Source organism: Macrobrachium rosenbergii, chromosome 41 (assembly GCF_040412425.1).
Source record: "Macrobrachium rosenbergii isolate ZJJX-2024 chromosome 41, ASM4041242v1, whole genome shotgun sequence".
In the NCBI taxonomy this organism is placed as follows: domain Eukaryota; kingdom Metazoa; phylum Arthropoda; class Malacostraca; order Decapoda; family Palaemonidae; genus Macrobrachium; species Macrobrachium rosenbergii.
The window spans coordinates 34,034,433-34,051,261 of record NC_089781.1 but is presented as its reverse complement, the minus strand read 5'-3'; the positions used below and the strand labels follow the sequence as shown (position 1 = coordinate 34,051,261).

Genomic DNA, 16,829 nt, shown 5'->3' with positions numbered 1-16,829 from the left:
GGGCAGCTCTGTAGCCCTTAATTGCTGAAACAGAGAAATGCTTCTCTCAGCGAAGGAAGACGAAAAGTCTGCTACCTGCTGAACAGTAGCTCCAACACGAGAGAAACCCCTTCCACAACACCAACCACAGAAGATGGCCCATTTTCCCTGACAGACATCTGCAGAGGATTTCTGAAGATATTCAGACACTTCTGATGCTGCTCGGTGAGAAAAGCCTCACGCTCGCAGGAGATGCTGGATAGTCTCAAACCATGAAAGACTGTTGGAACCTCTACCTAGGGTTGGCAAAGGAGATTGTGCCACGGAGGAATTTCTCGGTGCCTCGAATAGCAGAGTCAGCAGGTATGGGTACCATTTGGCATGTGGCCATTTGGGAGCCACCAGGGTCATTCTGAGATTCATAGTGATCATTACCCTGCTGATCACCTGACAAGTAAGACAAAATGGGGGAAAAGCATGCTTGTCAAGATTGTCCCAAGGGTGCTGAAAGGCGTCCTCCACTGCAACCCAAGGGTCTGGGACAACATAGCAAAACACCGGTAATTTCATGTTGTGCCGGGTTGCAAAGAAGTCTTTCACTGGATGTCCCCAAAGGTCAAACAATCTCTCCACGATGACTGGGTGTAGGGACCATTCTGTCCCTATCACTTGACCCTGACAGCTGAGTTTGTCTGCCACTACATTCCTCTTGCCTGGGATGTATCTGGCTGATAACTCCTCTTGAGTGTGCTACTGCCCACTCGTGCACTTGCACCGTCAACTGACGAAGCTCAAGAGACATTAGTAACGTGGGATTGTTGCTCATCAGTACCATGGAGTGCCCCAACACTCGATCCTGGAATTCTTGGAGAGATAGGAAGGCTGCCTTGAATTCCAGGATGTTGATGTGGAAGAGCCTGTCATTCTGATTACCAGCTTCTCAAAAGATGACAGGTGACTGTGAACGACTTGCCACATTCGAGCTGGTTGTTACCATCAAGACAGGAACCGCTGTGCTGCATTCCTGAACCTACTGATACAGGAGTCTGAGAGAAACACTCTCAATGCTGGCATATCTATCAGCATGCCCAGGTATGTTATCCTCTGCTTATATATGAGGTCTGACTTCTTGAGATTTATCACAATGCCTAGGCTGTGACAAAAATCTTGAAGGCGATCTCTGTCCTGGAGCAACTTCGAATGAGAGTTCACTAGGATTAACCAATCATCAAGATACCTCAGATGATGTATCCCATGCGAATGAGCCCAAGTTGACACAAGGGTGAACACTCGCATGAACACCTACGGAGTGGCTGAAAATCCAAAACAAAGTGGCCTGAATTGGTAAACCATCCCATTGAGGATAAAGCGGAGGTAGATGCAGAAGGACTGATGGATGGATATCTGGTATTACGCATCCTGCAGATCCACCGAAAGCATGAAGTCAGACTTCCTGACGGCCGCGAGCAATGAACGTATCGCTTCCATCTTGAACCGGGTCTGGCAAACAAATCAGTTCAGGACAGACAGATCTATGACCCGTCTCCATTCCCCTGATGCTTTCTCCACGAGAAAAATCCTGCTGTAAAAAGCCAAGAGACTGATCTCTCACAACTTCCACAGCGCTTTTCTTCAGCATCACCTTCACCTCATCCCAAAGTACTAGGTCCTTTGGCAAGCCAGGAATGTACATCTTCAGATGGACCAAAAGGTTGGCGAGAGGTGGAGGAAACTCGAAGGAAAGTAAATAGCTCACCTGAAGGACATTCACTACCTAGGTCTCCACTCCGTGTCGCTGCTATGTTGCCCAATGGCTAAACAGGCAACCCCACCCCTGGCAGCATATGGAGGGGAATGCTGCCCCTAGTATCCTCCTTCCTTCCTCTTCCCCTTACCTCCTCTCCCTGGTTGGCCAGAGGACCGAAAGGAATGCTGGTTTGCACCCTTCCTGACGGGGGCAGGAGGAGGATGGGTGTCCCTGCAAGGGACCTTAGGATTCTGGGGTTTCCTAGAACCCGTAGAGGAAGAGCCAGCCTGACCTGAACATCAGGCTGCAGTGGCGTGGAAAGACCCGGTCTTTGCCACTGCACGGTGGACAAGACAGCCGTTATCATCTGCTCTCCGACGATCCACCGCAGCATCCATTTGCTTCCTGTCAAACAGAGAAGTGGAACCCAGCAACAGTCCATTCCTCAGGGTCAAGACTGACCCGGGACCAACAAACTTGGAGACTTGGAAGAGAACTGCATCTCCTTTTAAGCATCAAGTCTGCCCACAGGTTAGCTGTCTGGTGGGCTAAGTAGGTGATCGTCCTACCTCCAGACAGAAACAGTCTGTTAAGGTTAGTCACTTCTTCATTGGTGTGCAACAATGGGGAAATGACAACCTTAGTTAAGATGGCTGACCAATGGTCCAGCCAAGAGACTAATTGGAATGCTGCCATGGCAGTCATTTCCAAAGTCACTGACCCCTAATGCTCTAACGACAGACCCGGACCGAGATGGACTAAGTCCGAGTCAACCTGTGCAGTCGGAATTGACCTCTCCAAGGGCTTGTAAAATTTCTTCTGACGAGGGAGAGGTGGAGGAAGCAGCTTAAACGAGCGGGTGGCCCGATGTGAGTTCTCCCTCCCAGAGACGACAGAACTCACTTGGCCCAAAACCAACTCAGCAAGCTTTGACCACGGTAACTCGATCAAAGGTGAGGATTCCTTGTGTGCTCCAACCAGTGTTTCGAGGCCCAAAGGAACAACCTCATCTCTTCCCCAAGACTGTTGTACTGATGAAACAGTTTGACAGCCTCAACATAGGACCTCTGCAGCTAGGGGTGTCTGTGTCCTTAGGAAGAGGACCTTCTGCGTCATGGTCCTCTCAAGTCACTCTCTCTGCAGGTAAGAGACCCTCCTCAAAACCCCCATGTCTCCTCTCTGACACCTGAGCATACGTCCGTTCTGGCCCTATGACTGAACCAGGGATGTACCAAGGGCTGTGATGGGAAGCCAAATCCCTATCACCAACCCGAGTCCTGTACATCCCTCAGCTTCCGGTATACCCCCAGGAGGTTGAAGGAACAGAGGAGAGGTGCCTAGCACCTTTCACGGACCTGTCAGAGGCCGAAGTCTTGGCAGGAGAGGAAGGCTGGGAACCATTGTCAGCCCATGGTGACAATCAATGCATGGATCTGGGAGACCTCCCATCGCATGAAGGTGAATGGGGGTTGTCCCTGGAAGAGCACACACAATCCCACAAACTTGCCCAGAAGCTATCCTGAGGAGAGTAGTCTGCTCACGCTCATGCAAACAGGGACTGCCCGTGGAAGACCGATTGCGGACTCTCGGGTGAGAACGTGGTCTGTCCCAACAACGTGCCAGAATCTTCTTCAAGGGTAAAGCTTCTACAAGCAAAGATTAAACAAGGGACCTCCTCCATACTCGAGGGACCTCCTCCATGCTGTCGGGCAGGCGGACTCTGCAGTAGGTAGCGCCATCATGGGACCCTGTCCTCCGATCACCCAAGGCATGGCTCGTGGAAGCCACATCTCGGGTCGTCAGAGCTCCAGGGGTGGGGGCAGCACCTGCATGCTGCACACTCACACTCTCTCTGTAGGCTGCATCCCGGTCCGTGGACGGGTGAGCACTTTCTGCAGCCACTCAGGTCCACTGGAACCCAGGCTGAAGAACTATCAGTGGCACAGGTAGGGGAGACCCACGCACATGGAGCATCCAAGGCACAAAAGTGTGCAACAGATGACATTGCTACACGGGGTCTGTGAGGGGAAAAGCTTTCAGGACGAATCCTTTGAGACCCGTGCAGCAGAAGGTTCTTTACCAGACCTGGGAGATTTCCAGGGTCTGGTGTCGGTCCTTGGGTATTGGTGGACGTGGGGATCCACATACACGGACTTGGCTCGTGGAAGCCGCGTCATGCCCAAGATGTAGGTTCCCTGTCCGGGGACAGGGGAGAGCCTCTGAGAGACCCCAATGCTTCTTCTGTGGAAGAAGACGTGCCGTGAGAGGGCCCATGGACCTTCTTATGGTAAAGAAAAGCAGCCTTTTCCTTTATCGGGTCTGTCCGCATGGGACCCTTAGAAGGAGAAGGGGAGGAGACGATGGCAGGTGGTAAAGAAGACGATGACAATGAAGGCGAGCAGGGTCTCTTCTTTGACGTTTCCTTGCAGTCACGCTTGTATCTATTCATTAATTCTTCCAGGACAAGATCTTTGGGGTCAGGAGACATCGGAGAGAGCACAGAAGTTGATGGGATCGGATGCACAACCGAGGGAACCATGACCGTAGTTGAGATTCCATTAGACCCCATAACTGTGACCGTAGTCCCAGTTACCGACGCAGTAGAGGTGGGAGGCAAATTGGAGGCATTATGGTGGGCAATTAAACCATGCACCGAGGGCTCCCCAGGAAGACCTAGGGAGAGCTAAAGAAGTTCTTGAAACATCTTCCCAATCTCTCCTAGACCTGCAACAGATGGGTTAGCAGGGACTGCCTCCCTTTGCCCTGGAGGACTGGTCCCCTGCAACCAAACAGAGGAAGTCCCCAAGAGATCATGGTTGGCCCCTGTCCTCCGTGCAAAGTACCCAGTGCTGAAGCAACAGGGAAACTCAGGAAGTGGTGACCTCTCCCCTAGAAGAGGTAGCAGCAATGGGGAATAGCATGGGAAGAGACAAGGAGCTGCCCGGCGGCCTCTGAGGAGAATACCTCTCCAGGGCGGGCAGCAGCCCTCCTGGATTTTCTCTTCCCAGCAAACCGCATCCACCGCTCCGGGGACCAGTCACGACACTCAACGCAGGATCAGTTATAGAACACACGTTTGCACTATTTTGTGCATAAGGTGTGAGGGGTCTACCCATTTGGTTGAGAGAGGCGGTTACACCGCTTTCCCAAACCAGGGCAAAGATGGGGCTTAGGCATAAATGACTCTTGGGTTTCCATAATTCACAAAAGATAAAGCCAAGAAAATAAGCATAGATACAAGCACTGTAAGACAAGGGACAACATAACAGGAAAAACAAGGAATGAAGTGCAGGATAACAGCCGGCAAACATTTGGACAGAGGAAGGCGAGGAATGAGTCCGCTCTGGACGAAGACTATAAGACAAGTGGATGCATAACTCAGAGAAGGGAGGTGGTGTGGGTACCTCGCCCCCTCCACGGTAGTTCAACTACCAAAAACCTTGTTGTGTAGAATAGCCTGCTCCAGCTTGCACTGAAGGTGATTCCTATGTAAGGACCGATGGCTTGTATTCGTGTAGGAACAATTAGCATGCAAGTCCTAACCAGTGACCTAATGAAAAGGACATTACATTCCTACTCTTTGGAAGTTCTGGTTCCCGAATCACTATACAAGCAGGCCCCCTTTAACAGTGGGGGTTCTGTTCCCGACCGAACCTTATATCTAACCAAAAATCGCTGATATTTATGGTAATAAATGGCATTTATGACTTGGTAAGCGCCAAATAAACCACTTATTGGCACCGTTAACCGCTTATCAAAACCAATAAACAGCTTACAGACACCAATAATCCACTTACAGATGCCAATAAACCGCTTACCAACACAGAGAAACAGCTTACCGACACCGATAATTGTTTACCATCACCAACAATCTGGTTAACAACGTCGTTAGCCAAGCGTTGTAACACTGAAACGCTGTTAACCAACACCGCCGATAAGCGAGGACTGCCTGTACACAAAACTTTGACATCAGGTTTAATCCTTTTAGTGCAATTCTAACATTTCTTAAAGTCAGTACTGGACCCCAAGGGGTCACGTTCCTTTAGTCCTAGCGACTCTAGGCTAGGTAAAGATACTGTTGTAGGTCAGGGTCTAGCCAAAAATTGTACTTAGCCCAAAATAAGGCAAAAATAATTGCCTTGTCTTTAGCAAAGCCCATCTTATCTGACTAAGATTGTGGCTCTCTTACTCTTTAGCTGTGTCTAAGGATACTATGAAGTTTCCATAGAAACTTCTTTGCAATAAAACTGGAATAATGCCTATTACGGCAACTCTTACATGTTCTTACCGAATGAATATTCAAAAATTAAAAGAACATCCAAAAACAAACCAATAGAAAACTGAGTTAATAATCTGTCAACCTCCTACCGAAACCAGCTACAGAAGTAGACTGACTTGCTAAGAGTGTTTGTACTATCGGTTCCCTGGTGGGGTGGGGAAGTAGATGGACAGAAGACAGATATTCATAGAAAACAGTATTCTTGTTTTTGTTTCAATTTGTCGAACTACAGCTGGTGCGGAAGTAAAAGCTATATAATGGAGAGGTAAGGTTAATTTAAAAAATTATCTATAGACCTCTCTGAACAAATTGTTTTGAGCAGTAATACTCTAGGATTTATTTATCTGGGCACTGTCAATATCTAATTTTTGGTAATTTACTGAAATTTAGCTCTAGGGGATCTTCTTAATAACAAAAGGAAAATTATCAAAGTAGATAGAAAAGCCGAAAATAGAAATGGAGATCCAAACATAACCATTACTTGTGTAAACAAAAAGGAAAACAGCACAAAGTAATTACAATTACTGAAAACTGATGTAAAAATTACACTTACAGAACATACCAAGACTGCTTTAGATAAAATACAGCCCAAAGGCAAGATGAACAGTAATATTATGGCAGGAGTTATGCCCTCAGATGAAAGGTAAGCATAAAATACAACTAAACACTGCAAAAATTCACCAGTCACTGCATAAACATTTCAGATTGTAGCAATCACAATTAATACATAAGTAAAAATTCATGATACATCACAAAAAAACCAAAATGATACTAATCCTAAAAGAGCTGCTGGACACATCTGCATTCAACCGAGTCACACAAGATAATGAGAACTTACTGGAAGACTGATGAGGTCTAGCCATGCGCAGAGAGTTCTTTGTCTTTTAAGTACTGTTTGTACAGCTGGAGAGCCATTTGCATAGAATGAGACTAACTATGATTACTGTACTGGGTTCATAATGCACTTCATTACATTTAATTTCTATTTCATTTTACCTAAAGCTACCACACTTTATTTTTTCATGTCTTTCTACACCAATTAAGATCTTTTTCAAGTTTCTACAAAAACATGCAATTATCATTTAATTTCAATTAACACTGTAAAAAATTAACATACCTTCAATCCATCTGGACAAAGACAAGAATATGCGTTATTTGGTCTTCCCAGGCAAAGATGAGAACAAACTGGAGACTTTCGTTCTCTGAAAGATATATGCAAGATGTTGTGTGTGATTAATTGAAAAATGCACAAATATCCATGGCACATTTATATATACTGTAAAAGATAATCATACAAACCACTGAACACCCCTGTACTAATGAAGAGTAGATGAATGGATGGTTATAAAATCAACATGTTTTTACAATGAAGTTCATTGGACAAAAATCATGAAAACATTTATTGACAATTATTATTATTATAAAACAGTTTAACCAGACCACTGAGCTGACTATCAGCTCTCATAGGGCTGGCCTGAAGGATTTGGATGAAATGATAGGTCTAGGCTAGAAGCCTAGCACTGGTACCAAATAGGTCATTCGGTATGGTGACGAATGAATTTTAAATACTGCACAAAGGCATATGCTATCATAATGGAACACACTCACACGATAAATACGTTTACTTTCGTGATTCCATATGTACTCACTAAAAAGGTATATTAAAATTTAAAATAAATTACGTAAAATTTAAAAATTTAGTTGTTTTAAAATTCATTAGATGCCTAAGGGTTTTTGTATTTCTATTACAGGCATTCCCCGGTTTACGAAGGGCCCAACTTACGACAGTCCGAGGTTACGACACTTTTCACACATATTCATCAGAAATTATTTCCCGGTTTACGACTCATGTTCCAGGGTTACGACGTGTCGTGCGCCGATCTGACGGAAGAAATATGGCTCCAAAATGGCAGAGTAATCAAAATTTGGAGGTTTTTTGATGAAAAACTCAATAAAAATGCAGTTTACATCATTTCCAATAACCCAGAGCATTAAAAGTAAGGTTTTCTTTGGATTTTTGACGATTTTCAAAGATTTTTTCAGGTTTATTTACAATTTTCGCTTACATGAATATTAAAATTGGTATTACTGAAAATGTATAAGATTCTAACAAAATTTCATTCATTGACCTATTTCCAAAATTTGATAATCGCTGCAGGTTATATTTTGGACATTCACACAATACATGCTTGACTGTTATCAACACTTTGCAATCTGGGCATTTGGGAGGAGGGCCACATGGACTGTTCATCAAGTGTCCATGTGTCAAACGAGTATGGCCTATTCAAAGACGCATCAGAATTACTTGTGTGTGTCTCTTTCCATGATATGATGAACTCCATTTTCCAACACTGGATTTTATGTTTTAATTTATTATTTTCAGGTTCCTCATTCCATATATTTTGCCATTTCCTTACAATGATTGTTTTTATATAGCTTATATAGTCAACAACAGGGATGTTCACATTTGCTCTTGTCATGTAAACTGCTTCTTTAGCTGCTTTATCAGTCTCTTCATTTCCTTTAATCCCTACATGGGCAGGGATCCAGCATATTTCAATATTTTTTCATTATTATACAATTTATGGAGTGAAAACTTAATTTGCTGTACAATACTATTTTTTTATTATAGCTTTGAATGGCTTCTATAGCGCTTCCAGAGTCGCTATAAATCACAAAATTATTAAATGAGGCTTGTGTAATTATTTTTATGGCTGATTCTATTGCACATAACTCAGCTGTAAATACTGAGGCATTATCAGGTACAGAGAACCAATATGTTTTGTCTTGGGATACTATAGCATATTCCACTCCATATTGTGACTTAAATCCATCAGTGTATATTGTGTAATGTGGACCTTTTAGGATTATATGTTCTACTGTATGTTGTCTATGGTGTTCTGGGGTATATGAATAACTTTTTGATAAATATTTTAAGTGTGTACAAATTCTCATTTTATTCATTGTCCAAGGAGGAGGTAATTTTATTATTAAAGGTAATTGTATATTTATATTGAGTGACTCAATCAATCTTCTAGCTCTAATTGGGAAAGGTGGTGGATAACTGTTTATAAACACATCTCTTAATCCAAATAATTCATTGGTTGGAGAATCACTTGTCTGACTTCTCAGAGCACTCGTCATTGTTACTAGCTCTCTATGGAGAGAGAGAGAGAGAGGTAGTTCACCACATTCAACTTGTAAAGATGACTGGTGATGATCTAAAAGCTCCTGAACATATTCTAAGGCCTTCATTATGAACTGGGTCTAACATTATCATCGTTGCGTCTGATGCCAAGCCATATATTTCGCTTCCATAATCAACGATAGAAAACACTGTTGCTCTATACAGTACAGTAAGGGTATGTCTACTGGCTCCCCAAGTAGTGTTTGATAGTTTTTTTAATTAGGTTTAATGCTCTTTTACATTTTTATTTCATGTATGCTATGTGGGCTTTCCAGTTCAAGTGAGTATCAAATACTAACCCCAAAATTTTTCTGTTTGGCCAACTGGTATAGAATGATTTCTGATTTTTAAATCTATTTCTTCACCTTTTTTCCACCTTTTATTTTTATAAAACATTACTGCTTGAGTCTTTTTTATAGAAAATTTACAACCTACAGATGAGGCCCATTCATCTATTTTTATTGTAGTTTTATTAGTGATTCACTCTGCATGTTTTATGTAAGATGCTGAATAATATATGGCACAATCATTCATATACAAGTTACTTTTAATTCCGATACGTAGATTATTACTGATATCATTTATAACTAAAGTAAACAGTGTGCCACTAAGGACGCTTTCTTGTGGAACACGATTTTCAAGTGGAAATGTACTTGACAAACATCATCGATTCTCACTTGAAAAGTGCGATTTGTCAGAAAGTTTTGTTTAAACCTAGGTAAACAATGTTTATGGATGCTGTTTTTTAATATTGCATATCTGCATGTAGTATCATGCCTTTTCAATGTCAAAAAAGACGGCTAATTTGCTTTCATTCAAATCCTCTTCATATGTGGTCTTCCAAGTTACATAGAATCAAGTGTAGATCTGTTACACTGTGACCCAAACTGAGTAGAAGTCAAAATTTTATTTTCTCAAATGTGCCATGTTAGTCGAGCACTTACCATTTTCTCTAGTAATTTGCATAAACAACTTGTTAAAGAAATTGGTCTGTTATGGTTTACAGTACTGGGATCTTTTCCAGGTTTGGGGATACGAATAATTATAGCTTTACGCCATTCATCTGGAAATAAATTTTGAAGCCATAAGTGGTTATAAAAGTATGACTTTGCCAAAAGTACTAAATGGCAGATCATTTCAAAACAAATACTGTCACCTCCAGGGGCAGATTTATTGCTGTTCAACAGAGCAAATTCCAACTCTTCTACATTAAATTTTCTATTATAATATATACCTTCTATTGTTTCAAAATTTATTGTTATTAATTTTGTGTATTTTTCTTTGTGCAGAAATGCTCATCTAAATTTTTGTCACTACTTACTTTTGCTAAATTTTCTCCTATTACATTACTTATTTCTTTTGGATCAAGTATTCTTTTCCCATCTTTCATTATGGCATGTCTAGGTGGTTTACCATGGGTACCATTTATTTTCCCAAATTTTTCTCATATTTTTCATATGGGAGTGTTATTAGAGAGATCTGATACATATTTCCTCCATGATATGATTCTTCCTTGAATTACTTCTCTTTTAAATTTTGCAGATATTTTGTTACATAAGAGGTTTTAATATATCAATTTCTAATAATAATATAGTCAGTTTTTAAAAATTTTCTTCTAATATCGGTAATGTTTTATTTATTTTACTGAACTTTCTATTCAAATTATCTAATCTTCTTCCAATTTGGTGTTTTATTTTTATTAATTCTGTTAGTTATTCAGGTCACCATGGGACTTTGTGTTTTGTTGGATGAGATTTTGATTTTGGTATTGCTTTATCAGCAGCATTTTTAATGAAATCAACAAGAAATTTATTAGTTTCATTATGCTCTTTTAAATGTTCAAATGGTGGGATATTCCTAGTATGGAATTCATATTGCTCTAAATCTGTATATTGAGGACATGCTTGGCGGGATTATTTTGTAATAATGAAATTAGTATTCTGAAAAGTTTAGATTGCATGTTCTAGGCGAGAAAACACTTTGTCATATAATCACCCAAGTTTAAACTTATAGTGCTGAACAAATATGATATTTTTATGATAAAATAAAGTTTGTTCATATTACCTGGCAGATATATATATAGCTGTATTCTCCGAAAGGGACCGACAGAAATTCAAAACTTACGGCACACGCATGAGATGGGCCAGGTGGTTAGTACCCATTCCGCCGCTGGGAGGCGGTATCAGGAACCATTCCCATTTTCTATTCAGATTTTCTAGAAACTAGAACTACTGTCTCCTGAGGAGGAGGGCGGGTACTATGATTATATATATCTGCCAGGTAAGTATGAACAAACTTTATTTTATCATAAAAATATCATTTTGTTCATGACACTTACCTGACAGATATATATATATAACTGAATCCCACCATTGGAGGTGGGAAGAGACAGAATAGGATTTAGGAAACAAAAAACTATGTAGGCGATTGACGCCTTGGTTCCTTACCTGTTAGCATTGCTGACTTCGTGATTACTGTCACCCAAGCCTGCTTCTGCTTTACTAGAAAACTCCAGCGAGGTAGAGACCTATAGAGCTGGTGGAATCTAGATGATCTGTCAACGGGGCGAGACCACAATGTGACTAGACCATATGACCTTACTATGAGGGAAAGGACAAACTAACAACCACCTGACCAAGCCTAGTTACGTTAAAAAGATTAACATAAACTAAGGACTGGGAAGACCACCACTGGTGGAGACCCAACGACCATAAAAACAACACAAAAAAATATTAAAAACACACCAAAACAAAACTAAAGGAGAGGATGAGAGTCGCTTTCTGTTCCCAAGATCGTATTTCTGCGAAACGTAAGGCCCCAGCGCACAGCAATTCTCATAGGACGTCTTCACTTCTGTGAGATAATGAGAAGCAAAGACACGAATTGCTTCACAAAAGTGGCACCCAGAATGTCATTGAGAGACTGGTTTTTCTGGAAGGCCACTGAGGTAGCAATGGCTCTCACTTCGTGAGCCTTAACCTTCAAAGTTCTCAAGTCACCGTCTAGCACACTGGAATGGGCGTCTATGATGGTGTATCTCTCAGAAAGAACGCCAGGGCATTTTTGAGAGAGGTAACTCAGGCCTCTTTAACGGAGCACCAGAGATTGCTAGAAGGACCTCTACAATTCTGGGTCCTCTGCAAATAAAATTTTAGAGCCCTGACAGGACATAGGGTTCTCTCTGGTTCTTGTCCAGTGATGTCCGTCAAGCCCTTGATTTCAAGGACCTGGGCCAAGGGTTAGACGGGTTCTCATTCTTAGCAAGAAAAATAGGGCTCAGAGAACAGACAGCATCAGGGCCTCTGAAACCTATAATCTTGCTGAACGCTTGAAGTTCACTAACTCCTCTTTGCGTCGCCAGAGCAGTTAGGAAAATAGCTTTCTTTAGTTACATCTCTGAAGGAAGCAGAATTTAAAGGTTCAAACCTCTTGGACATCAGGAATTTTAGAACTATATCTAAATTCCATGAAGGTAACTTAGGGAGGCTACCTTAGACGTCTCAAAAGACCTAAGAAGATCATGAAGGTCTTTGTTGTCCGATAAGTTCAGGCCTCTATGCCTGAAGACCGTTGACAGCATACTCCTATAGCCTTTGATGGTCGGAACTGCCAGGTTTCAAATCCTTTCTCAGATATAAAAGGAAGTCTGCTATCTGGGAAAGAGAGGTCGTGGTGGAGGAAATTCCTTTAAGTTTACACCACCTCCTGAAAATGATCCACTTGGACTGGTACACTGCACTGGAAGAGGCTCTCCTGGCGTTGGCGATCGCCTTAGCCACTGGTCTAGAAAAACCTCTCGCTCTGAGCAACTTCTGATAGTCTGTATGCAGTTAGACTCAGAGCGGGAAGGTTTTTGTGGTACCTCTCGAAGTGGGGTTGTTTGAGAAGATCTGTTCTCAAAGGAAGCGTTCTTGGATAGTCTACCACGAGAGACATGACCTCTGGGAACCATTCTGCTGAAGGCCAAAAGGAGCGATTAAAGTCATTCTCGTCCCTTCTGAGGCTACAAACTTTCTGATGACTTCCCCAGAATCTTGAATGGGGAAAGGCGTACAGATCTAGACCTTTCCAGTCCCAGAGAAAGGCGTCTATTGCAAGGGCTCCTGGGTCGAGAACAGGAGAGCAGTAAAGGGGCAGCCTTGTGGTCCTTGAAGTCGCAAAAAGATCCACTAGGGGACGTCCCCAAAGTTTCCAAAGATCCTGACACACTTCTGCGTTCAGAGTCCATTCTGTTGGCAGCAGCTGATGTTGTCGACTGAGAAGGTCGGCTGAACATTCTCGACCCCTGCAACAAAACGTGTGAGAATCGTCACCTGGTGAGAATGTGCCCAAAGCAGGATCTCCTTGGCGATCAGGAACAGGGACCGGGAATGAGTACCTCCCTGTTTCTTGAGGTACGCCAGGGCCGTGGTGTTGTCGGAGTTGACTTGAATCACCCGACCTGCAACTTGATCCTGGAAGAACTGAAGAGCCAGGAAAATCGCTTTCCAGTTCTTTGAGATTTATGTGCCAGGACACCTGTTCCCCTTCCCAGGTGCCTGACACTTCCTCCCCCCCTAGTGTTGCTCCCCATCCCGACATGGACGCGTCGGAAAACAACACTAGGTCGGGGCTCTGAAGATAGAGAGAGACCCCTTCTGCCAACTTTACAGGATCGAGCCACCACCGAAGATGGTCCTTGACACAGAGAGAGATCCTGAGAGACTCGTCCAGATTCCTCCTTGTTCTTCCAGTTGTCTGCAAGAAAGAACTGTAGGGGTCTGAGATGCAACCTCCCCAGGGAAACAAACTTCTCCAGTGATGAAATGGTCCCCAGCAGACTCATCCATTCCCTCACCGAGCATGTTTCTTTCCCCAGGAAGGCCGAAACTTTTACTAAGCAGTGCTGCTGACGGTCCTGGGATGGAAAGGCTCGAAAACCCGCTGAATCCATCCGAATCCCCAGATAAAGAATGGACTGAGAGGGGATCAGATGCGACTTCTCTAAATTCACAAGAAGTCCCAGGGACTTCGTCAGTTCCAAAGTCGAATGCAAGTCCTCCAGACACCTTTGTTTTGACGTGGCTCTGATGAGCCAGTCGTCTAGATAGAGCGATATCCTTATTCCGGCAAGATGAAGCCACCGGGCAACGTTCCTCATCAGGACTGTGAAAACCATAGGAGCTGTACTCAGACCGAAACAGAGAGCTCTGAATTGGTACACTCTTCCCTTCAGGACAAACCTCAAAAACTTTCTCGATTGAGGATGAATGGGGACATGAAAATACGCGTCCTGAAGGTCGAGAGAGACCATCCAATCGCCTGGTCTTAGTGCATTGATAACCGACTGAGGCGTCTCCATTTTGAACTTCTCCTTGACGACAAAGTTGTTCAGTCTGCTGACGTCCAGGACTGGTCTCCACCCCCCTGACTGTTTTGGAACCAGGAAGAGACGGTTGTAAAAACCTGGAGACTCCAGATCCAGGACTCGCTCTATTGCTCTCTTCTGAATCATATCTTCCAGCAGATCTAAAAGGATCTGTTGCTTTTCCGGTCGGTAAGAAGGCGACAGATCTCTGGGAGAAGAGGACAGGGGGGGGTTTTCGAGGAACGGGATCCTGTAACCTTTTTTGATCACATTGAGGGACCAGGAATCCGCCCCTCTTACTTTCCAGGCTTCCGAAAACAGGAGAAGCCTGGCTCCTACTGGTGTCTGGAGGTGAGAAAAATCACTTCTTGCCCCTTTGGGAAGAAGGGGCTCCGCCTCTGGAGAGACCTCTTCCTCGCGAAAAAGGTCTAGAGGAGGAAGATCTCCCCTACGAAAGGGCTTCTGTCTCTTCGGGGAAGTCTGAAGCAGAAGACGTTTAAGGGACACTAGGACGCCTGGAAGATTGAGCAAGGAGATCCTGAGTAGCCTTCTCCTTAAGGCTGGAGGCGAGATCCTTGACAAGCGGCTGGGGGAAGAGATGGCTAGAAAGAGGGGCAAAAGTAACTCAGCCCTCTGAACAGGAGAAACTGACTTGGCAGTGAAATTGCAGTACAAAGCCCTCTTCTTTAGGAGGGTTGTACCAAAATGAGAAGCCAGTTCATCAGCGCCATCCGACGGCCTTGTCCATGCAGACAGTACACTGGACAGCTCCCCAGAGAAATAGAGTCCGGACTCACGAGTCCTTAAGTCCAAGGCCCCCAAGCACCAGTCCAGAAAGTTAAAAACCTCCATCGACTTGAAGAGGCCTTTCAGATGGTGGTCAATTCAGAAAGAGTCCAAGACACCTTAGCTGAAGAAAGAAGAGACCTCCTTGAGCATCCACAGGCTCGCAAAATCACCTTGAGAGGAAGAAGGAACTCTAGAGCCAATTTCCTCTCCTGTCTCATACCACATACCAGCTTTCCCACTCAATCTAGACGGGGAGAGCGGAAGGAAGATTTCCAGAGACTTCCTATCTTCCATCCATGCATTGACCCTCTTGAGAGCTTTTCTTGTAGCCAATGCTAAGTCTTCATTTGTAAAAGCCAGAAATTTCCTCACCTTGGGAAGAAGCTAACTGCGAAGGAGGGGAAAGAGGAGCAGAAGGCTGAAACTTATCAGGAAAAAGCTCCTTAAGCATACTGGCAAAAATCCTGTAATCGGAGAAAGACGAAAGAGGGGCTCTTGTTCAGCAGAGTCCGACTCCTGAGACAAATCCGCCTCTTCGACAGGAGCGACAGGAGAGTCTTCGGGGCTAGAGAGAAACAAAGACCTTTGGGTCCAATATGTCCCAGAGACCTCTTGCGTGAGAAAAGTCGTGGGAAGAAGCAGCAGAAAATGTCAGGAACAACTCGTAAAGAGAGCGTCCTGCGGCGTCCTGATGAGCGTCCCTGAGGAGCGTCCTGACGAGCGATCCTGATGAGCGTCTGAAAAGCGAAGCTTGAAAGCAGCCGAAAGTCCTGAAGAGCGTCCTGTCTTAGAAGCTGCCGAGGAAGTCCTGGCGAGAGTCCCGAAAGAAGCGAGAGGAGCTGCAAAGGCGAGTCCTGGAGAGCATCATGCAGGGATCGGGAAAAACGGATAAAAGTGGTGGGCGTCCTGCGAACGTCAAAACGAGGCGATGAAGCAGGAGGAGAGGCAAGAAGAGCCGTCTTGGCGCGAACTCTTACTAGCAGCAAGCCGAGCTGCAAGAGGAGCGTCCTGATCAACCAGCGAGTCACGACAAAGGAGAGCTGATGATCCGCAGAACGATGAGGGTGACTAACGAGAAGCGCGGGGGAGAGAGACAAACGAGCGAGAGAAGGAGAGGGAGACCTCTTAGATCTTTTAACTGGCAGCGACAAATCCTTGCGGCGCCCATAATTCTCCTTAGCAGCGAGAAGGAAGCTAACTGCCGCTGCATATCTTGGATAAGACGCTTCGAAGGAGAGGAAGCCCTCTCAGGAGAAGGGCTGCTCTTATGAGAAGAAGAGGGGAAGGGGCGTCCTCCTCCTTCTACCAAGAGCGACAGGGGCTCTTTCTTGGTGCGGCTGGGGACGTTCAGCAACGTCCTCCTCCGAAGAAATCCTGGTCCTCTTCTGCGGCGGCAAATCTGGCGAGCCAGTCGGGAGAAGAGTCCAAGGCACGAGAAAGAGGAGAAGAAGCGTCCTCTTCAACGCGGCTCCTCTTGAAAGGACGAGAGTCCAACCGAGAA

At 44.3% G+C, this 16,829-nt stretch overlaps 2 protein-coding genes across 2 annotated transcripts in view; both read right to left on the bottom strand.

The window, feature by feature from the left end:
- Positions 1–16,829, bottom strand: part of LOC136826787 (sortilin-related receptor-like) — a 330,233-nt gene that overhangs the window by 212,083 nt on the left and 101,321 nt on the right. The gene's annotated exons all lie outside the window — the stretch shown is intronic.
- Positions 1–16,829, bottom strand: part of LOC136826786 (sortilin-related receptor-like) — a 67,189-nt gene that overhangs the window by 38,549 nt on the left and 11,811 nt on the right. Inside the window, exon 4 of the mRNA XM_067084221.1 lies at positions 7,123–7,207. Coding sequence (XP_066940322.1) covers positions 7,123–7,207 — 85 coding nt within the window. The remainder of the gene's footprint in view (positions 1–7,122; positions 7,208–16,829) is intronic.